The sequence below is a fragment of the Cinclus cinclus genome, chromosome 18, assembly GCF_963662255.1.
Source record: "Cinclus cinclus chromosome 18, bCinCin1.1, whole genome shotgun sequence".
NCBI classification, from domain to species: domain Eukaryota; kingdom Metazoa; phylum Chordata; class Aves; order Passeriformes; family Cinclidae; genus Cinclus; species Cinclus cinclus.
The window spans coordinates 2,211,608-2,234,687 of NC_085063.1; the positions used below are offsets into that span (position 1 = coordinate 2,211,608).

General features: G+C 44.0%; 1 protein-coding gene across 2 annotated transcripts; it reads right to left on the reverse strand.

Moving 5' to 3' along the window:
* Positions 1 to 3,949: 3,949 nt before the first annotated feature.
* ERGIC3 (ERGIC and golgi 3) lies at positions 3,950 to 22,569 on the reverse strand. 2 transcript variants are annotated; one of them, XM_062505134.1, is made up of 14 exons: positions 22,482 to 22,569; positions 22,303 to 22,373; positions 21,661 to 21,748; positions 21,423 to 21,542; positions 20,120 to 20,213; positions 18,810 to 18,975; positions 17,095 to 17,152; positions 12,963 to 12,994; positions 12,216 to 12,312; positions 10,483 to 10,547; positions 9,543 to 9,679; positions 8,646 to 8,701; positions 5,994 to 6,073; positions 3,950 to 4,837 (listed from the first exon to the last, which is right to left on the reverse strand). In XM_062505134.1, exons 1-13 carry the CDS (start codon positions 22,567 to 22,569, stop codon positions 5,994 to 5,996), a joined length of 1,152 nt encoding a protein of 383 aa, XP_062361118.1. In that variant the 3' UTR covers positions 3,950 to 4,837. The 2 variants fall into 2 exon arrangements, with proteins under 2 accessions (XP_062361118.1, XP_062361119.1); XM_062505135.1 differs by lacking the exon at positions 3,950 to 4,837 and adding an exon at positions 16,038 to 16,058 and having other exon boundaries at positions 4,894 to 6,073.
* Between the last annotated feature and the right edge of the window lie 511 nt (positions 22,570 to 23,080).

The window sequence follows — 23,080 nt, forward strand, 5'->3', positions numbered from 1 at the left end:
TCTAGCTAAGCAACAAGTCCCCCAGGCTCTGCCTAGGACACCAGAGGCCTCTGCCAACTCCTGCTGCTTGTGCCCTGGTGAGGAACACCAAGGTGGGCTGCAGATCCCAAGAGACCATTGCTCAGCATGTCATGTCTGTTTTGATGGTGAGACCCTGGGCATGTTCCATCAGCTGGACAGTTCTATGGGTTGGGGAAGGGTCAAGCCAGCCTGGAGGAGGGGATGATCAAGGAGCTTCAGTAAATCTTTAGTCTGTATCAACCTGACAGTAAAAATAGCCGTCCTGTTGTAACTCAAAATGTTACTACATTACATATCTTTCTGTGCTCAAAAATTCTTACTGTCTCTTTAAGACCTTGCAGATCAACATTTGGGGAGGCAGGGGCTGGGGCTGGCGCTGGCGCTTTTAAAATTGATGCTCTCAGGAAGCTTCTTCTATTTGGCCATGTGGTATTTGTTTCACTGACCATTTGGTCTTTGCTTAAGCAGAGTGTTGGGGATGGGGTTGTTTTTTTCTTTCACTTGTTGCCTGTGGATTTTTTTTCCCATTGACTTGTTAAAGAAGAATTGATGACTGGGTACTTGAGATGGAAAAGGGGGAACCTCTCAGAGGGAGGGACAGAGACACCATGAGATTAGAAGTAGGTAAAAGAAGGGTGGGGGGCAGTTGCTCTCTCTGCTCCGGAAGGGGAAGGTCACCTCTACCGCCGCCATCCCAACGCCGGGAGCTGCCCCTTCTGCTGCCGCTGGACCCAGCTCCCCTGGCCTGCCAGGACACCCTGCCACTTCAGTTTGCTGTTTCCGAGAGTCCTGCTGCAGCACCGGGACCGACACTGGCCCGGGGCTCCCGAGCAAAGCCTCTCTTTCCCATCCCTTCCCGCCGGGCCCGGCCGCCATCACCGCGTGCTCCCCGAGCCCGCGCCACAGCGCCCCCTGCAGCCGCGCGGGGACCAGCGCACCTGCCCCGCCCCCGGGAGCCGCCGGCGCTCCCTGCCGGCCGTGACGGGAACTGCACCAAAGGGAAAGCGCCCGCGGCCGGGAGAACTGGGACTGGGCTCCTGTTCTGTTCGCTGTTCATTCCACTGCTGGGGCCGCTTTGTTTGCCTTGTTACACATACTAGGAAAGAACTGTTATTCCTATCCACATATCTGTACCTGAGAGCCCCTTAATTTCAGAATTGTACTAATTCAGAAGAAGGAAGTTTACAGTCTCAATTTCAAAAGAAGACCCTGCTTTTCCTAGCAGACACCTGTCTTTCAAAATAAGACACAGAGGTTTCCTCTTTTATTTTCTGTTTTCTTGGGGTTCTCTTTTAATTTTTTTCCTTGTCGTGCAGACACTGCAGTTAGCGGTTTCCTTTCCACAGGTGCCTGCCTTTGACCTGCTGTGAGTGCCCTGCTCCAGAGAGCCGGGCTCCAGGAGACAGAGCTACTCCCTGTTCATGGCAGCTTTGGGTTTGCAACTGTAGCGGCTTGTAAATAATGCATTTCACAACTATAAACTGTTTCCAAGCGAACTTCGGAAATTCTGCCAGGAGCAGAAACAGTGAGCGAGTTCTGGGGTTGGGCCACCCCAGGCCAGCGCTGGTCAGGTCCTTGGCTCCCTCAGCTGACAGCCACAGAGCAGCACCAGCAGAGCCAGTGAACAGCAGCGGGAAGCAGCCGCTTGCCACACGAGCTGGCAAGTTTTGATCTGCCCCTAGAGCTGCTCTGTAGCTCCTGCCTTCCCAGGACGGGCTGCTTCCATACTGTCTCTTTGCTCCTGGGGACATGCAGTCGGATGGAGGGTGCCATCTTGTAAGGGAAGGGTGTGATGCCATCTTCCCCTTGTCTTTCGGCCGTATGGCTGCCTCCGGTGGGCACCATTTTGGAAATGTGAACTTCCAATTTCAGATCTCTGCTCCTGTGGGGTTTGTGAGTTTTAACAGTTTGGCATCTAGCAGTTATTTACAGTTTTTTTTCTTACCTGTCACCTTTCTCTTTGTTAGTCAATTGTTATTGCTACACAACCTCAGGACCACTAAGGTGGGAGCAGCATGGTGCCTACATGGGCTGTGGGGCCTTCTCTTCATGCATGGGGAGGAGGGTTCTCTGCTAGCAATGTGCACTAGGTAGGTGAATGTACACCACTCTGGATGGGGAAGCTGATGTTTGACCCATGGCCAGATGATGATGCTTTGCTGCTTGTTCACAAGTCAGTTTGCAGACCCTGAAAGTGTTGCAAGCAGAGAGCAGTTTCCTGTACAGCACATGCTGCCAGCCAACACTGTCTGGCCTGAAGTAACTGGTGGCAGTGGCAACAGCAGAACACAGAAATAATGCCATTGAACAGTTAGAAAAGGAAATAAATATTGGATTATTTCAGGTCCCTCACAGTGGGTGAACATCTAAGGGGTATCCAAAGAGGCTGGGCAGAGAGTAGGTGAGAAGGCATCCTGTGGCATCACTGCCACTGTTCTTGGTGACATTATCACTGCAGGGGCCACATGGGATGCTGTTCCAGAGGTACACAAAGGAAAGGCGGTGCTGGCTCCGTACCTGCTGCTGGTCCTGTGGTCGTGTTTCTGAGCCCTCACAGATGGTACTGGTCCTGCTTGTTAGGTTCCCTCTCTCCTCCACAGCCCTACTGCCTGCCTGCTGCACTGGCCCTGCCGACAGCTCTGCGTTGTTCAACTACAAGGCAGCCACAGGGCTTCTGCTGATGGGTGCAGACCACGAGCTCTCCTTGGATGTGATTCAGTGGTGGCTGGTAAGTGAGGCAATGGGCAGGAGCTTGTGGGTCTTCCCAGGCTCCCTGAATCTGTTTGCAGTGGGGCAGGGCCAAGAACACATATGATGGAGATAAAAGGATACAGATCCCAGCTTAGCCCTTTGTCTACCTTGTACCCTGCCCCTTGGGCTGTTTTGCATCCTTTGCCTAATATCCCATCTGTTTTTTCTGTCCTTTCCCAGGTCTCTGCCAGGAGAAATGGGGCTTTGTCTCTCTTTGGTTTACTGGCAGAGGTTCTAATGCTCCACCACTGTGATTACTCCCCTAGACCATGCAGGGTCCCTCAAGTGGTGTCCAGCTCCAGGCCGTGCTCCACTGTCCAGCTCCAATTCTGCAGCTCTTCAATGTCCTCTGGGCCCCAACAGCTGATGTGTGGGACCCACCTCGCTGCAGGACTTGTGAGGTGGTAGGAAACTTAGGGCAGCTGAAAAGGTCCAGCCATGGGTTGCTAATTGATGCTCATGACTGGGTGCTGAGGTGGGTGACCTAAAGGGACTTGGTCTCTCCCTGTCTTCCCAGAACCCTGGCATGCCCATGGTTGAAATCTGCCAACTCAAACCCTGTGAGGGGGAGGTGGCTGTCTGATCCTTGTGTTACCAATGTCCAATCCTTGCTGCTGGCTAGGGTGACCTGCTACCCCTGCCTGGTAGAACCATGAGCCTGGGACCAGCAGACCTTTGTTTTGGGACACACCATTCAGGCTGCTTGGCCAGGCAGGGGCCAAAGGGCACTACAGGTGGCAGGGTTTCAGTACTGCTTGTGCTAGTCCTACCAGCTGGGTACTGTGGGTGCCATTCTCCCATGGCAGCAGCGATGTCACATTTAGCAGGACATAGGGTGGGCACAGTTCTGCCCATGATGGTTGGGAGGGACAAAGGGGAAATGCTGGAGCTGGAGGTGATCACAGAGCCAGTGAGCTGCTGTGTGTGGCCCTGCATGGTTGTGGTGAACAGGAGCTGCTCAACTGTGGCTGTCCACATGACAGAGCTGGTATTTCCACCCACAGATGGCTTTTGGGGGAGGTTTGTAGTTGTTCTTAGGGAAGATGCCCCTGTCACTGGCCCAGTCCTTTTATACTAAGACTTTTATTCTTACAGCCTTTAACTAAGGGAATATTTTTTTAAATGCATCAAAGAAGAGTAAGGAGGGAAAAATCAAACACAGTGACAGACAACAGAATCAAATAAATCTGAAATGATCTTATGTCAAACTTTGAGAACACATGTGAACCATCATTTCCTTTGCTTCTTGACCCCTTACAACTTAGAAAAGGGCACCCCTGCAGAACATGATCCCCCACAGAACAAGACTGCAGACCATGAGCTCCCCAAAGGACATTTTTCTCCTCCAGAGCAGAGTTAGCAGGATGTCTTTTAGCACTTTCAGTTACCAACACCCTTGATTCAGACTCAGCTTTATCATGGTTCTTAGTTACTTCGGCTTTCAGTCTATTAAAAGAATCAGAACTCCTGTACTCATATCCTTCCTACTGATAGCAGAAGCCTGTGTTACTTAACTACCACCTTCATTAATTTTCTGCCTCTCCAGGTAGAAACTCCATTTCTGTCTGATTTCTTCTCTCCACTATTTCCAGTTTCCCATGATGAATACAAGTATTGCACCTTCACCTTCCCTTCATGTTTCTTTAGGTGCTCAGGTGTGCTCTGGGCAACGATCTCCAATGCTTTTCCAGTTTACAAGCAATTTGCTTTCCTATGAAGGACAAGCCAGTCCTTGACAGGTAACAGTGATAACCGTTTTACTGTGGATTAAATTCCTGCTGCATTATTTCCATTCATCTTCCTTCTCCTGACTATTCTTATAGATTTAGTAACAAAGCTCAGTGCACTGATGAGCAGTTGAAGATGTTCAGGTTACTTTTTGTTCCTGATGGAACATACCAATACTATGCTCCCTTCCTCATGTAGTAGTACCATGTGATCCTGACCCACTGGATTCATTAAATATACTTGTAAAAAATACATTCAAAACAAACCTGCTTTTCAACATTCTTGCTTGAAGATAATCATTCTCCTTACCCACACCACAAATTGCTTCTCTCCCCAGCTGAAAAAACAGAAAAAACTGAAACAGTTTTTAGACTCCCTGGTTCATAGGTAAGTTCAACTAAAAGAACCAATCATCTAGCAAAACCTGCTTTAAAATGAATTACAGAACAGCTTTCTCTCTGCAGCATCTGATCGTGCACCTGTCCAATTGCTTGGACCAAGATTAGAGTCATACCAAAGTAAATACAGATCTGAAATTTAAGAGTAATCAATCTGTTTTATATCAAATAGGGCAAGAATTCACCATTTTTTTCCTCGTTATTTTCTAATTACTCCCAATATAGTTTCACATACCAAGCACTTTACCACAGTGCAATGTACCTTTTAATTCTAATTTCCAATTCAGTATCAGCATTAGTTAAAATAATTTAATTATTTCTCCACATGCCTTACCAGAACAACAGAGGATGGACTTTATTTGAAAATATACATCAAGGGGAAATGAAAAAAAAGTCCAATTAAAAAATCAATTAAAATTCCAGACCCTTTCTTTTGCTGAAATATCAACCTGCATCTTCCATATGAAGAACAATTGGAAGCTCCCCCAGCACACAAAGCACATCCCAACTGCTTAGGCTCCCCATGCAGCCCAGGATGGCTGGATAAGAACAGATGGGATTCAGCACATTTTCATGGAGGTCTGACATACAGCATCAGCACCCAGAAACATTTTAAAGAAAAATTTAAAATCCCTGATGGTGTTGCTAGAACGCTTATTCGATGACAACTTCAACCCATTACAGGATTGAAAATAAAGTACATTATTCCTGGAGGCAAACAGAATGCAGTATCTCCAGCAACTCTGCTGGGAAGGGGAACAGATCTGGAGGAACATGGACTGACACAAAAGGAGTTTGACATTAGGGTCTACAGAGTCAGTATGATAGCTAATTTTTATAGCAGCAAGGTTCAAGTTGCTCCATCCACAAACTAAGGCCAAAGAATGAGGGCACAGTAACAGGCACAGTAACATATGAGTGGTTAGGGCCATCTGGAAATTCCAAACCTGTTCTCCTGTGTACTCTCAGAAGATCACTTGTGTTTCAAAGAGCCTGTTTAGTTATCCTTGGAGGCTTAGGGTTTTTTTTGTTGCTGTTTTTTGTTTGTTTGTTTTGGTTTTGTTTGTCTTTAAATGAGTCGATGCCATTGCTTACTTATGTTGTCTTCCCAAGTTCAATTTTCTTCTGGATGGCACGTGCTGAGTGATAGATCAAGGAGTCAATGAAACCTGCAACTAAAAGGAAAAAAACCAAAAGGATGAAGTCAGACATGCCTCAAAGAGAGAACAACTCCCAAGGAAAGAAAACACAAACCCTGCTGCTCTGGAAAGGAATCCCAGGTCCACCAGAGAGAAAAAGGTTCTGCTGCTGCTTCTCAGAATAGTAAAGTCCTCATCTCCTCAGGACAGACAAGACCCAGCCTGCAGGACAGAAGTGATCATGCTTCTCCAGAAAAGATCCTTTTTCCAGAAGTAAGAGACAGGCTGAGCCATGTGTGTTTACTGATGACTGAGAAGAATCTGGAGCAGAAACTGATGTGGAGAGCTTTACACCACATTGTTGCCTTGATTCAGCTTGCAAAGGGCAAGTTTCCCATCTCCTGCTCATTTCACAGCAATCTTTAAAGTACCATATGCTGCCCTTGAGGGATGCCCTTTATTGGAGAGGGCAATGTACACCCACCAGACACAAAGCAATATAAATCACTGCCTTTAATTCTTTCTGCAGTATTTTCCCCAAACCTCTCCAGACCTGAAGAAGCCTATTCATTCAGTGATTGTTTGTGATCACAGAAAAACTCAGAATGGATCTACTGTACCACAAACCCCAAACAACCAAGGCTTTCACAGGACAGGAACCTTGAGCTCCTGCCAAGGAGCTGCTAGGGAGTGTTTTTTCAATGATTCAGTTTTATAAAGCTTCATATTCTTTCTTTTATTCAAAACCTCAATCAAAGGAGTAAGTAAATGATTACCTGGCTGTATACAAAGACATACATTTCAATATGATACAAAGCATTGCAGCTGAAATAGGAATTGAATCTTCTGTTTATTACTATATAATATGGAATTATTTGACTTAATATTTGGTCTTTGAGCAATGCTTCAGATGACTCATATTGTTGTTTTGCCTTGAAGTTCTCTACTTGTGGAATCAATTCAATACTGCTACACTAACACTGTTACAGAGGTGACTTCAGAATAGCACAAAATCACCTAGGTTGGAAAAGACCTCTAAGGTCATAGCATCCAGTTGTCCCCAGCACTGCCAAGCCCACTGCTAAATCACATCCCTAAGTGTCATGTCTACATGTCTTTTAGACTCCTTCAGGGAGGGTGACTCTAGCACTACCCTGGGCAGCTTGTGCCATGGCTGGACAACCCTTTCCATGACAAATTTTTTTCCCCTTATATCCAATCTAAACCTCCCCTGGTGCAACTTGAGGCTATTTGCTTTCATCCTGACCCTGTCAGAAGAAGAGACTGACCCTCACCTGGCTCCAACCTCCTTTCATGTGGTTGTAGAGAACAAGAAGTTCCCTCTTGAGCTTGTTTTTCTCCAGGCTGAGCACCCCTGCCTGCTCCTCATCAGACCTACATTCCAGCTCCTTCCCCAGCTCCATTTCCTTCTCTGGACTTGCTGCAGCACCTCAATGTCTTGCTCATCATGAAGGGTTCAGAAGTGAACCCAGGATTCAAGGTGCATCACCAGTGTGCAGTCAGGGACAGCCACCACCCTGGTCCTGTTGGCCACACTACTGCTAGTACAAGTAATAGGCCTTACTGGCAACCAGTTGATTTGATCTCTAGAATACAGAGTCTGAGTGTGGTGTATGGTGTATGTATGTGGTGTATGACAGCAAACATGAACTGGCTAACAAACCCAGTCAGTGCTAAAGGGCACTTCAATTTGTCATGAAAGTAATTTTTAATGATTTTTCAAATCAGAGAGATAAACAGGATAAAATTTATTGCAGACAGAAATTCTGTTTAACAGTATCAGGTTAACTGAGCACTGTGGCACCTCAGATGATGGGAAAACCTTGCAGATAAAGGTATGATGTTATAGGTACATGATACAGATGTTATGTGACATAGAAACTGGCTTCTCAGGTCCCTGACCACATCTTCAGACTGGCCCTTAACACCCATATCTCTGACTAGAGTACCCTGGATTACTACCTGGAGAGCATGGCTGGACCAAGGCTGCTCCCATGCACAAAGTTGAGCAGATACTGATTAGCTATTCCAGATGCCAGCACTGAAAGTGAAGTGCAGATACTCACTCAGATGGATCTGCAGGAACAGCCTCTCCTCAGAAGACTCCATCTAGTCCCTGCAGAACACTGTGTCTGGGAGCACAGTTTGATATCTCCAAGACATCTATTATACCCATGGCAACCTGGGTTCACAGATTTTATTTGCTTTGATTCTATATGGAAACAACTATCTGCTTACAGACCCAAGCTGGCCAAGAATGCAAGTACAGACACTTTCACATGGTCAGTGAAGAACAGCTTTGTCTGAAATCAAGGTGACCTGCAGAGCATCAAAATGAGATACTATGAAAGGTCTACAGCTCTAACAAAATGAAATGCTGTAATAGGTCTACAACATCTACAGCATCTTGTAAGCCTCCAGTGCTAACTAGTCTGATGCTCTGCAGAATGTGCTGTATCGCTTCCTGAAGGCTGAAATCACCTCCCTTCATCAAACATGGATTTACTACTAGACACACAGACTTTAGAAAGAGTAAGATAGTAAACGTTTACACTTTAGAAAGCAAAATTATTGGAAGGTGCAATACCTGTAAATATGCCTCCAACAATGGCACAAACTCCAGTGAGAAAGTGAGTGAAGGACCTAGAATTTGAACAACCAGCATGAGCTCAGATACCATGTCAGGTACGTAACAATTAACTAATAATTATAATAATGTTCATCATACCTAAGTATTCATAGCTGATAATTCTCAGATTAAAGAATTAATTAACTCATATTGGCTGCATAATGGAGTTCATCGCTGCTACTTTTAGTCACCAGCACTAAGAGGAAGTACTGAATTTACAAACTTAAAAGATGGATTTTTAATCCCTGAGACATTATTCATTCCTACCCAGGGAGAATGCACAGCAGAGTCACATAACACAGTCCCTAACCACACGTTACTACATTTTAAAATATAGACATTTTCTGTCCCCCATTATGAACCCCAAAGACTGAACAGCTACAACCCCTTCCCTTCCCCTGCAGCTGCATGACAGCCATTACCCAGAGAGAAGAAGAGGTTCCACACTGGCTGCAAGATGTAGAAAAGCTATAGCAAATGCATAGTAAGGAACCATTTGGACTGTGTGGGTGCTGCTGGTAAAACGGGTAAGCTCTGTAAATCTAGTCTTCCCATCAGAAGTGTGAATCAAGAACCATTATATCACACTTCTGCTCCTTGCATCACTTTCCTTTTCCATCTTGACACTGGATTACAATGCTTCACATAGCAACAGAAAAAACCCAATCCCTAACCAGGGTTCACACAGAGAGAAAGGGCATCAGTAAGTACCTCTTCCTCTCCACTGGCTGGGAAGGGGCTTGGATAAATTTCAGGCATTTACACTGTCATATATAAGTGAGGATGAAGTTTCAAGCTGTTCAAAATGACAAAAATCAATGAAGGATGAACAAAATAGAATGAAATGTCTCTTACCTGTGTTTCTCTGTCAGCTTCACCATCATGGGTGAAAGTTCATACAGCACAAAGACACCAGGCAGACCCTGGTCCCCCAGCAGCCCGTTTGCTATTTTCTCATGTCGTGTAACTGAGAACTGGTTAGTTCTTACCACCTACCAGGAAACAAACACAGCAAACATTGTTTTGCTAACAGGGAATAAGAAAGGCTACTAAAACATGAGTTCAGTGACCCACATCAGTGTAGCCCCACGCATGTGGGCAGCCTGACAGTGGTTAGAACGAGTCATGAAGAACTCTATCAGGATCAGATATTTGCTGTCAGGTCTATTTTTACCACAGGCTACCAGTTAAAGCTGCAGTATGTATAGCATGAAGGGTGCATCACACCTAAGCTGGACTATTTTGCCTCTGCTGGTACACAGTAGCACAAGCTGTCCCTCTCAACCCCGAGTCTATGTCATCCTCTACCAAAATGCAGTCCTGCTAAGCAAGGACTTCAGAAGACAGCACCGATGGCAGAAAGCCATAAATAATCAAGAGCGAGAAAAAGGAAAACAATACACAGAGGCAGGAGAGTGGAGAAAGACAGAGATAGCCTATTTTCACATAAATGAAGATCACCCTCCAGCATTCTTCTGTGCCCTACCATTCTTCTACATATTGTTCATACTAGTCCTGTTCTTAGAGCAGTAAAACTGGGTTTTTATAAAATGAAATTATGCTCTATCATCCCTACTAAGTTATCTGACACAAATTACAATCCAAGCTGAGAAAGATACTATCCTGGTTTCCTTACCAAATTCCACACTTGAGGGTCTCAAGTACTGAATGTACAATACAGCCCCTGGTATACATCTGGCAACACATCTGGATCCACAGTTACTGTCAGCATCAAGAATATGAGGAGAAAGTGAAGGCTTTCACTTGTCAAAGTAACAGGAAAAAAGGTACTTACTTCACCATCTACTTTCCTATACACAGTGGGGACCACTTTGACAAAATATTGAAACATCATGGAAGCTATAAGCAAAGACAAAGAGAGACACAATTAATATCCAGCAATAAGCTGGAAGCTTTTCACTGACAGGTCAGGTAGACACAAACTGGTTTTGTTCAGCTTGTCAGGTACATCTTTCTGCACAAAAACTGCTGGAGGTTTTCAAGAACAGTAAAGTTAATGTCTGAAATGTGTCTTCGTTTTGCCCAACTGAATCTCATTTCTGCTCCAACCAAAACTGAAACTCGTGGCATTTTGGCCTTGACTAAATGGAAAACCTTATACAAACTTACTATAGCTTCACCAATAAAACTTCTTGCAAATTCAATTCTAGTCCAGGAAAATTCCTTATTTTTAACAACACAGCCTTAAGAAAACATTCTCAGGTCTAAATGAATATCTCATATCAACCTCAATTAACATTGCAGTTTATTCCTGCAGAAGCATGGCATTTATTGTATCAGAAGATGAAAAGGAAGATCTGAACCAATGAAGAAAAAAAAGAAGAATCCCTTCTGTTGCCTCAGATCAGCCTGTTCCTTTAGTTCTCTTACGGATAATACAATGCAAGAAAAAAACCTATCTTCTGTGAAGTATCTTAGAGAAGATTATTAATCCATTTCTGCTGCAGAAGTACGTCTTGCATATGGTATCTTTAGTTGCAATAAACATAAATTTGACCTGCAATCTACTGCTCCTACTTCTTTACTGGAGCATGTCTTCAGAACAAATTCTTCAAGAATTTACCAAGCGGTTCCCTGAGGCTCAAGATGAAAAGATTGAATTTATGTAGAAATTTACCAGTCAGCTACAGGTCCTCCCTCTCAGATGGCTTGTTACTCCACAGAATAACTACAGCATCATAACTGTATTGAACATTATGATGCCTTTTAATTTTCTGTACTTTTTTTTTAAAGCCATCCTGTGATTGGATACAAGGATCCAAATCAATAGTAGAAAACTTGTAAGAACAGATTCAGTACGACTAACAATCCTATCACTTCAAAGCAAATGACTACTTTCTCCAAACTTTATTACATCCAATTAATTTCAAAGACAAGCTTTTCAGAGTTCAGCGGATCTAAAAAATATAACTCTGCAGTGGCATGTAAAGGACCTTTCATAAAAAAGCAGGCTTGTGGAAACAAACTCAAGCACAGCAGCAGCATGAGGAAAAAACGGCCTTTCATTCTCAAGCCAACAAATCTGAAGCTATCTAGAAAAGATCAGCAATATTTCAACTTCACTGAAGTTTTTCAAGCTTACTGTTTGGTATGGCAAGGTCAGGCAGACACCACAGCTCTCCAGCAACTACCAATTAGACCTTTTTTCTCTACCCTACCTACATCATTTGGTTCTCTCTCACTGCGTGTAGTAGTTAGACAGGACTCTCCTTGACCTATATCTGAGGTAGGCCTTTAATAATGACGTTCTGTACCTGCTATTGTGCATCCATGAACACTGAACAGAGATATCTTTCAGAAAGGTCACTGAGTCCAATCATGTTGGCAGATTTCTTCCAGGTGAATGGAGACTGCTGCTCCAGAAAGAGCACAAGGTGGAAGAGTCACATTTCACAGTTATGTGAAACTGTCAGGATTTTTGTTAAAACTGGGAACTTTGCTCCTGTTCTCTTCTAACACTTATTAATACAGATACTTAAAAAGAGACTTATTTCAGTGGACTTTTACCTTGCTGTGCAGTCACGGCTGTCCCATCCAGGGGGTTCACAATGCCTGGGTAATCCCTTCCAAATGAGAGATGTTTGATATAGTGTGTCATATTGATCTGAAATGGAAATGCTAATAAATCAAACAGCTGCAAAGCACATGAGCGTCAAGGTAAGGGACCTGAAGCTCATTATTTGTACATTTTTCTGAGCACGGCTCTAGAATAGAGACAGGTGCTTCCTTTCTATGTGTGTCCTAACAGCAAACTCCAAAACATTTGCTCTTCTTTTTAATTCATAGGAGACTTCAAGACAAGGAATTTCTCCTTCTCCTGTTGGAAATCCTCAGATCTCAGTGCCCTTTCCTCCCATCTACAGAGCAGGCTCTCCCACCCACTTCTCTCCCTGCCATTGAAGCATATGCTACCAGCTGTCTTGGAGCAATACATATGAGCATCATCTGCTCTCCTCCCAGCACAAGGTAAACTCCAACAGATTCAGAAGCAATTGTGACTATATCAATTTTAAGAAACTGTGGAGCACAGATTAAGGAGAAAGGCAGGCTCAGGAAGAGAGGCACAGGCTTGCCAAGCAGCATGCAAATGTCACAGAATGTATTTCAGTACACTCTGTGAAAGTAGGACCCAGGTTCTGCTTAGACTCATAAAGTGAAATCTGCAGCAATCTAGGATCTCAATGTGGCAATAGGAGGGAAATCCAGAATGAAAATGGACTAGGAGAACTATAACACTGCCTTAGCAACACTTACATTATCAAGTCCGAAGCTCTGCAGATCATGAACTGTAACAGAAAAATAGTTAACAATATAGCTCACATTGTCACAACAATAATATCTGTCTACCATATTGTAACAATAATGGAGATACTTTCATTTCCATCACAATCTAAAATGGCAAGAAAATTGCCTGGGTTTCTCTCTTGCTTGCATAGTAGGGTGTGTGAAAGATAAAACTGCTGTAATACCCCTCCTGACACAGAGCCACTGCTTGAATGAAGGAAAGTAAAGTTAATTTGAGGTTACTTCAGAGTAGGTATTCAGTCCTCACCTGCATGTATTCTTCATCTAAGGCAAAAACAAGATCCCAGAGGCCAGAAAGGAAACCTTTGTTGCTAGCCACACATAACTCCTCACTGCTGTAAAACACAGGGGCATGATAGATCTAAACAACTGAGCAGAGCACATGCTTTAATACAGCATGCAAGTGCCCTTAAAAATCATCATAATCTAAAGATCTGATATCAACTAGCCTCTCCTTTAAAACATTTACTTGAGTGTGCTGTGAACATTTTTATTCAATTAACATTTTTCAGTAAACCACCAGAAGCTGTGCTTGTATTTATATAAAATCTTTACTAAACCCAGAGAGATATGCATGCAAAACAGACAATGGACAGTTAGAAAAGGAAATGCTAACCCTAAAGTACACTCCTCCTAAGGCTCTGATGTTGGGAGAGGTCCTTGCATTTCACAGTTAAAAGCTCAGATACTAAGTCTGCAGTACTTGGAATTAAGGCAATGGTTCTGCATTTCAAAGAACTCAGTTGCACTGGCTTCAGATATTCCTTCTGCTGTCTCTGACTGGAGTGCAGACTTGTCACTGCCACTAGCACAGTGACAGCACACAGATTTGTGTGTCTGTGCTGACAACTGTAGCAATGAGCTTTAAAACAGAATTTCCTAGTAAAAATTTGGAAGTATATGTGACGATGGGCAGGGGAAGGAAAGAAATGAGAAGTAGCCTTTGCATTTGCTATGCTGTTTTTCTTAACAGTTACTAGCAACACCAAGCTGTTTCATGCTGCACTATTATTTGCACTTAAGAGTTCCGTGGCTTAGCTGCCAGTGAAGTGTCAAGTCTTGCTGCCTTTTGTATAGATACTAGCAGGCTAACCTTCAGTTATAACAATGTTCCACAGAGATTGTGGCTCTGGTGGGACTGCATTTAAACTGGACCTATGTGATTACCCTTGTGGATCCCTTCTAACTTGGGATATTCTATGATTTCATACCACCAAAGGAATAAAACTTTCTCTGTCCTGCCAGCTTTTAGTCCCATAGCTCATTCCTATCCCACCCACCTTTTGGTCATGAGCCATCTCAGATTCTGTGAAAGGCTGAAATGCAAGTCTTGCTTTATGTGAGGCTACTCCAGTCAGAACAGCTCCAAAGTAAGGTTAGTCCCACAGCTGCACTGGCACAGTGATGCACAGAGAGGCAGAGGAATGATCTGGTAGTTGTGCTCCTAGAACCCTTTGCATGATTATTTATCAGTTTTATCACCTAGGTAATCACACGTGTTGGTACATGTGAAGTTGTACTGAGGACTAGTGAGCATGACAAAACTTACAGGAATAGCACAGTACCAGAGAAATCCCAGGGCACCACTTGAGAAGGACCAGACATTAACTAACATGTTATACTAGATTTGCATTGTGTGTGACCCCTATTAATAGGCTATTGAAAACAAAACATCCCCAGAGTGCTCTGCTATGCTTTCCACAACTAGATAGTTTTTATAAAACTCCACTCTAATAAGTAATTTAAAATTCTGCAATAAAGCAGTTCAGTTTCTAAAACAGTCTTCCATTAGCCCACAGGTTTATTTCTCCTTGATCACTGGTGATTATGCTAAGCACATATGTACATATTGTACATTGCAGATACATGTTTAACTTAACATAAACCAGCAGGTTATTTAGCCTGCTACGATAAGGAAGAAGACAAGGAAAGAGCACAGAAGATCTTTACAAGACTGTCTGCTAGAATCAAAGACTCTTATTTCTGAAGAAACAAAAATATTTGTTTCCTTAACCTTACCTAACAGACAAAATAAAGACACCTGTTAAACATCTTAACTTTGTCAATAACTCTGTCTGCTTTACAGAGCCAAGATTTCCTCATAGTTTTAGTAACACAGTTTTAACAACCACTGCCTATCTGAAGAATTCTCCCCATCCTGCATTTCTGACCTGAACAATCACAAGGCCTCCTTGAACTTCAAAATCCAGTCCTTAACCCCTAAAAGAGGATTAATAGCACTAACAGCTACTCAGGACTCTGTCAATAAACATGTGAAGGTTCCAAGAAACCAAAGACTGCTACCCAAACACATTGCTCCAAGGTTTGATAGGACACCGCTTTTCAAACTGAGGCCGAATTTTATGGAGGAAAATATCTTACAGGAACAGTGGCAGGAAGATGGAAGTGACAAAGATGTGTTGTAAAGAGGGGAATGAGGCAGGGAGTAACATAGAAAATGCTGCAGTTAAGAGAAGGAGTGAACAAAGCTGAGAGTCTGAGCCCCCTGCCAGATGTTAGTGACTCAAAACATCACATTTCAACCTGCAACTGCCATGATTACCCTTAGAAAAATCCAATGGTTTACTAACCCTTGTAAAAGTCCTACTCACTCATACTACTACTACTCACAGATCAGCTGGCTACATGAATTCTCAGGAGGTATTCTCTAATGTATTGTACAAATGAGACTGAGATAGTTCTCTCACCTGACTTGAAAAGGCAGAAGTTGCTCTAATATGTAAGCACATTCCCCTCAAGCACATCAGCTGCACAGTGCAGTTATTAAACACTTGCTAAAACATTATCTCCGACATGGAGACATTTAATTTAAGACAAAGATTCTCAACCTTTTCCACCTCATTTACCACAGAAGAATGACCTGGCATACCTATCCTTTTAGCTTCCTGGAAATCTCAAATCCCAGCCTAGATCAACAGGTCCTTCCAGAGATGATTTATGGGCTCAGCAAATAACAAAAATTGTTAGTTCTGTAGTTCTGAGTAAAAAAAAGGATACAGCAACACAAAATCTCGACAGCATGCACTGGGAAAACAAGCAGAGTAGGAGAGAAAAGAGAAATGTTCATATCCTTACAAAGAAAAGATGAAGAGATTCAGGTAGAGTAGCATTTAAAGTTCATACCAAAAAGGGGAAGAGTAACATCTAAGCTAGTGTGCTTTCTAGGCCATACAAAATTACCCCCTAGATAGCTAATGGACTGATACATGCTCAAGCAACCATTTAAAATGTACCAGAGAACTTCTGCTATGAAGAGAGGCTGGAAGAGCCTGGAGAAGGCTCAGGGAAGACCTTAGAGCCCCTTCCAATACCTAAAGGGAACATTAAGAGTTGGGAACAGACATTTTAACAAGGCCTGTTGCAACAGGACATGGGGCAATGCTTTTAAACTAAAAGAGTGTAGATTCAGACCAGATATAAGGAATTGTATATGTTGAAGGTGATGAGGAATTTGCACAGGTTGCCCAGAGAGCTGGGACACCCAGTCCCTGGGAACATTCAAGGCCAGGCTGGATGGGGCTCTTAGCAACCTGCTCTAGTAGAAGCTGTCCTTGCTCATTGCAGGGGGGTTGAACTACATGGCCTTTAAAGGTCCCTTCCAACTCAAACCATTCCATGATTTTGTATACTACCACTACTGTTCCGGCCACACTATATTTATATATATACACTCAAGGAAGTCCTTCACAAGTTAAATTTTACTCTGAAACTCATGAATAGAGGAAAATATTCCTTCCAGAGGTACTGGTAGTCAGATCCTGGACTAAAACCTTCACTTGAGGTTGTTTGACTGCAGAGCAGCAAAGTTTTGCAGAACTGAGAGACTGCCCAGAAATGCTCTCTGCCAAGCTCTTCCACATCCAGATGGCAGCATCCCTAGAAACCACTCTTCTGTTTGTCCATGATAGTTCTAAACCACTGTAACAAAACTTCACCAATGTCCTCCCCACTGAACCAGTGATGTTGTTACTACAGACAGTGATGCAAACATACTAAAGGAAAAATGTCAGACACACTTGAAACCAAAAGGTCCAAGAAGCAGGAAAAGAAAATACTTTACCGTGTACATGAGACTGTTGAAAACTTTTTCCTGGTGCAAAGTGGAAATTTCCAGCTACCTGCAGGAGAGAGTAACCTTTCATTAAGTCGTCTGAATGTATGTAAGTAAAGCAGTTGTACAGGTGTTCAGACAGCAACCAGCTCATTTTCACAGGTGACAGTAGCAGCAGACATTATCCTACAAGAGGTATGAATTTCCCTTGTTCATTACCAGCAGTGATGCTGAAAGCCATAATTAAATACTGATGTAGGTAACAGCTCTTTTATGCAGATTATTTAGTGGACATAAAAATGAGAAGAATTAACTCCAAGGAGGGAACTAACTGCTCCTTCAGAAAATACTAAACAGTATCAAAGAAAAGAAGAGGAGAAAGTGAACAGCTAAGAAAACATAACAACAATCAGCAGTGATCCAATGTACATACCATGAAAATAAGAGCATGCAAAAATAAAGCACGCAATCTACCAAACCCCTGTCCCAAAACAAGTCAAGACCCAACCCCCAAAATATCTGCAAAAGAAACTGGTAACATTTCACCCTGCACTCTGAAAGGGATATGGACATTAGGTGCCAATCTTCCCTGACACTTACTAGCAATCACATACACTGCCCTGGAAGATGTGAATGTTCCAAGCTCATGTACTATATTACACCTTTGATACATCAAACCAATGCCTTATGTTAACTGTAGACCTGCTGAGAATGAAGATGGGCAAAATTCCAGGTGCCTAAAAAAAGGCCTCAGAAACTTCACCTGTGACACTCACATTTGGACAATTCATCAATCAGTACAATCACACAATCCAGTATGCCCCTTGGAATCTTCCTGCTCATCATATATTGTGAGAGAGGGTCCCATAACAGTTCAATATCTATGATGATACTCAAATTACAATGTCTGGATTTGTAAGTCCAAGTACTTTCTAAAAATAAAGACTGATCTCCAGGAAGAATGCATTAGGTATTTAAAAAAAAAAAAAAAACAAAAAGAGAAAAACAGAGTTTGAAGTTAAAAAAAATAGCCTGAGTCTGACTTCTTCTAGAAGGTATGGGTATGATTGGGTTACATATATGTAATATATGTTATATATGGGTTACATACTTGGGTATGTAACCTATGTTTGTGGGGGTAACCTGCAAAATGACAGGTCACACAGTTACCTGGTGCATCTTGTGTATTTTCATACATCACTTGTGAAAAGCACGTCTCTGAGCATTTCAGCATTTTCAGCTTCAGACACCCAACTCAAATAGCCTTGCTTTCCATGGATTTTCTAAAGAAGGTAACATTTCACTGTCTCCAACACCTCTGCAGGCAAGCTGTTGGTTACTGCTATTTCCAGCATCCACTCGTGGCCACTGATTTAAGACCAGAAGGGCAGGTGGAACAATTCAAGCTTAAAGAAGCTGCCTCTTCTCCAGGAATCTCAGCAAAAAGACTTTCCTCCAGGTGGGAGGAAAAAGCAAACTTCTCCATCTGCCATGATTTCCTACCAGCCCACAGAACTAAAACCAGAAATAGCCTCTTTCCCACTGCTCTTCCTGACTGTCCCCCTGAACCCCATGACAAGCACAAAGATGTTGCTGATCTCAGAGGTTGTTCTATGACAGTCTTGCAAGCACCTAAAGCTGGAAAAGGAGAGGAATGCCCCAACCCTGCCTTTTCACAGTCCTCACCATCATGCAGCAGGTTCACAGCAAAACCTCTCTCTCACCTTGTTGACCTCTAGGAAACCATACACTTGGCAGCCCTCATTCTTCTGCTCTTGCATCTTCTGGCTAAACCCTTCCCTCTTGCACTGCTCTATGCTATCTGGGTTCTTGAAGGCCCAGCCTCGCCGCCTGTATGCTTCTCTGACATCATCACAAGTATTACAACACCTGCAAAAAGCACAAGCACCATCTTACCATCTTTATCATTAAGAAGAGATGCTCCAGCTCAGGACTTGAATCCTTGACAGAAACCTCTTCAACAAAGCAACAACACAAACTTTGGGGACTGATCTTGAAAAGTGGCTTAATGCTCCTGACTGTGATTGACCTTCTTGATGTGCCTTTTGAGGTTTGGAGATGTTTTGGTGCGCTGTTTGAAAGCAGGACTGGAGTCTGAAGAGGGTTCTGCCTGGCCATTTACACAGCCAAGGCAGCCCTTGGCAAAGAAATCTGCCACAAAAACAGCATCAGTGTCCCACATTTATGAGCAGATCGGAACTTCCTGATGTTAACAAAGCATCTGCTTGTGTCTACTGCTCCTTTTCTTTGTTTTTAGGCCAAGACATTGGTTTAAAGGGGGGCTTAACTGCAAATTTTCTTTGTACTTTTCTACCTGTGGAAAATACCTTGTTTATCAGAAAAAAAACTCAGGTTTCTTCCTTGGTTTCATGTTTTGCTGGACATTGTGAAGTAATTCCTGCTGTTGAAGGTGGAAATTATGAATCCCTCAAGATGAAAACATCTCTGGGAAAGGACACAACTTGACAGATGGGACAAATCAAGTTACCACTGAGACAAAAATATCAAGATTAGTCCAGAACCTATACGGACTATCATAGATCCACTCTTAAAGTAATTTCCTGTTAGGAGGAATGAGAAATACAAAGAGACACCTGTTGTTTTTGTGAGCCATAGATGTCTGGTCTTTGCTCCTGTAAGAATGCAATGCCAGCAGCAGAAATAAGAAGGCGAGGGCATAATCAGGTTTTACATCAAGATAGCTCATGTAACATTTAAACATGTATGCTCTGGACACCAAACAAGCCCAGAAAATCTCTTGTCTGCTGAGATACAATTTTTGTACTGCTTAAACAGGCATGTAGACAATCCAAACAACCCACATATGCACCTTCTCAACAATCTTGAGTGCAGTTTCCAAAGGCATAGCCAAACCACAACAGCTCTTATCACTGAACACGTACCTAAGAGCAGGATTTCACTGCACAAACCTTCACAGATATTTGGAAAAAAAATGCATATAACACACCTGGATTCAAGCACTAAGAAGACAGGAAAAAGATGTAAAGGTTACCGAATGTCCTCTGACTCTGCCCCATAACAGCTCTCGCAGCGATCAGCATCCAAAGAATTTGGATCAAACACTTTTTCTTCTTCTTTTCCCAGCTCTAAGACAAAAGAGGATTCAAAGTGATGAGACACATCCAGAAACTCTGTCGTGTACTCTTGATCTATAGTATGCGTGACTATTCCACACACAATCTGCTGCTGCACATCTTGCACCCAGTGCCCACCTGAAATGGTATGTATGTAGCCAGCTGAGGTGTGAAGTAAGACCAAGAAGGAACATATTATCTGTCCTCTAAAGAACAGCCTCCATGAAAAGAACTGGCTATCTGCAAGCCTTGCTGGAGCATCAAACGTTACTTGTATAAAGGCTTTGCTAAAACATATCTTAAGTAGACCCAACCAGTACGAGTGAATTTATAAAAGTCACAACTGGTGGAGGCTGCTAAGTGACACAGTAGGAAGAACACTATCACTACATTCCTATGACAACTGGAGAAATCCTTGTGCCTGTGAATTGTTCAACTCTTGGCTTAGTTTAGCCTTTCAATGTCAACAACAGAAATGTTAAATCTGAAGCGATACAAAGCTAAAAATTTGGTCATGTTGTTACGCAGAACTACACTGACTCTCAGAAAAGTGAGTAAGTAACTCATGTTTTGGAAAGGAAAAGTCAGAACAGTATTACTGCTCGATTGAAATGCTTTGTCAGAAATCTTTCTGGTTTGCATCAAAGAACGAGTCATAAGATGTAAAAATGTAGAGGAGAGGTTTATGCAGCCAAGGATCACTTATTACAGCTTGCAAACAATAGATCAACTCACATATATTTATCAGGTGTGTGTTAGCACACACAAAGTTGATGGAGTAAGGTGCAAGTTTACGCTTAAAGGTTAAATCACTGGAGCCTTCCCTAGAGAAAGGCTCTTTCCTTAAACCATGCAGTCCCATTTATTCACCCACTGTGATTTAAAGATACAACCAAAGCTACGTTTTGCAAGAACAGCAGCTTAATTTCTAATCCCAAAAGACTGCCAACTGTTCAACTTTATTCCTCAAATGCATCCATGGGTCCTTGTCCTAATTTCAGAGGGACTTGGCTTCCTTTCTTCAAGGAAATCTTCAAATATTTCCTTGCAAAAGTACTGAGTGTAAGAGTAGTTTAACAGATCTGCATGCTACAAGGTCTTCAAGACTTTGTGGCACTTAAACACTCTAGAGCTGTCACTTGTCCCCACAAATCTCAAAACAGGCATACAGTGGACAGACTAACAGAGCATCCACCCAGGACAGGCACAACAGCATCTTACCATGTCTCTCAGCCTCTGGAGTTACACGATTGCCAGCTTTATCCAAACGTTGTTTAAATAGATTGTGCTCTACATCCAGCTGCTGCTCTCCTGCTACATCCATTGCATCAATGCTCAAATCTGAAACCAGTGCGCAAGGAAAGTGATCTATAAACATACATTTGTTATGGGCACACCGAGCCTCTTGAGTCCCTGCCAAGGACGAAAATTATCATCAGCATTCAGAAGTCTTACTCACAAGCACAAGGCATATGTGGAAAAATAACATCTAGATTGATCTTCAATTTATCTCCCCTTGATTTGTCAACGTACAACTCTGGATGAACCTGGGAACAAAGGAAAAACAGAGTCCCATTTTACTTGGAAGCAAATCAAAAGACCCCTTTCCCTCGGTGCTGTGGCCCAGAAGCTGATTTTTAAGACAGAAGAGATTTGCCAGACAGCCGAGCCGCTGCTAGGCACAGCCCAGCACACTCCATTTGCAATACTGTTAAATAACTGAGGAATCTCTGAAACGTGGGGAGGGAACAGGGGTTCAGCGCTTGCTTCCCTTCTTGGCACGGCATGGCTCGGCACGGCACTGCAGGGTATGGTTCAGCACGGCTCGGCACCGCTCGGCACGTTTCAGCACCGCAGCGCACGGCTGCTCGCAGGCGGCGAGACGCTACACCGTCCCAGCGGGACGCACAAGCCGGGGAGGGCAGCCCGCTCCCACCGCCGCGGCCACCGGCCAGGGCACAGAACAATACCGCGAACAATACCCGGTCTGTGGGGGCGAAGCTGCCGCCTGGGCAGACCGGGGGACGACCCGGCGAGGGCAGAGGCGAGGAGCCACCACCGGGGGAGCTGGGCCAGCTGCCGCCACATCGGCGGTACTCACCTCCTTGGTGAGGTAGTACTGCAGCTCCGAGAAGAAAAGCAGCACCATGATGAGCCCGCTAACAGCCGTCACTGCCAGGGAGAGGAGAACCACCGTCAGCCCCGCGGCCCAGAGCCGCTGACGAGGGCCCGCCCGCTGAAGGCCCCCGGCCGCCCGCAGCCCCCCCCCGCCCCGCTCACCCAGGGCTCCTCCGCACGTCTTGACCCGAAAGTCTTCCAGGGTCTTGGGAAAAGCGTCGAACCGCTTCAGCCGCCACAGCGACTCCATAACGCCGCGCGGCCCGGAACCGAACCGCCCTTCCGGCGCCGGCCTCGCCCCTGGCCCGGGCGCACAGAGCCGCTCTCCGCCGGGGGCGGGCCCGGGCCAGCCTCGCCGTCCCGTCCGTGGCCTGCAGCCGGGCCCTGACAGCCTCTGCACAGCGGCCGAGCTGTCCCCTGGGCCGGCTGTGGCGGCAGCTCTGCGTCTCGGCACAGTACCAGTGCTTTGGAGGAAAAAGGGGAGGAAAGGGGAAAGCGAAGGAAAGAAAGAATCTAGTTGTATGGAAAGTATGCTGGACTTTTATGGTGTAAATAAGTTGACTGCCAAGTCATATCTTTCCAGGTCAGTTTAGCAACTTATCTGTCAAATCTTACTTCGAAGGGACAGATGTGTCTTTGAAGATGGTAAGCCGAGTCTGCCTTTTTGTATATCTAACACTAAAAAAATGTCACTGGCACCACCAGTAGCTCATCACAGAAAAGCCACAGAAAATAACAGTGAATATTTGTTTATTTTACAA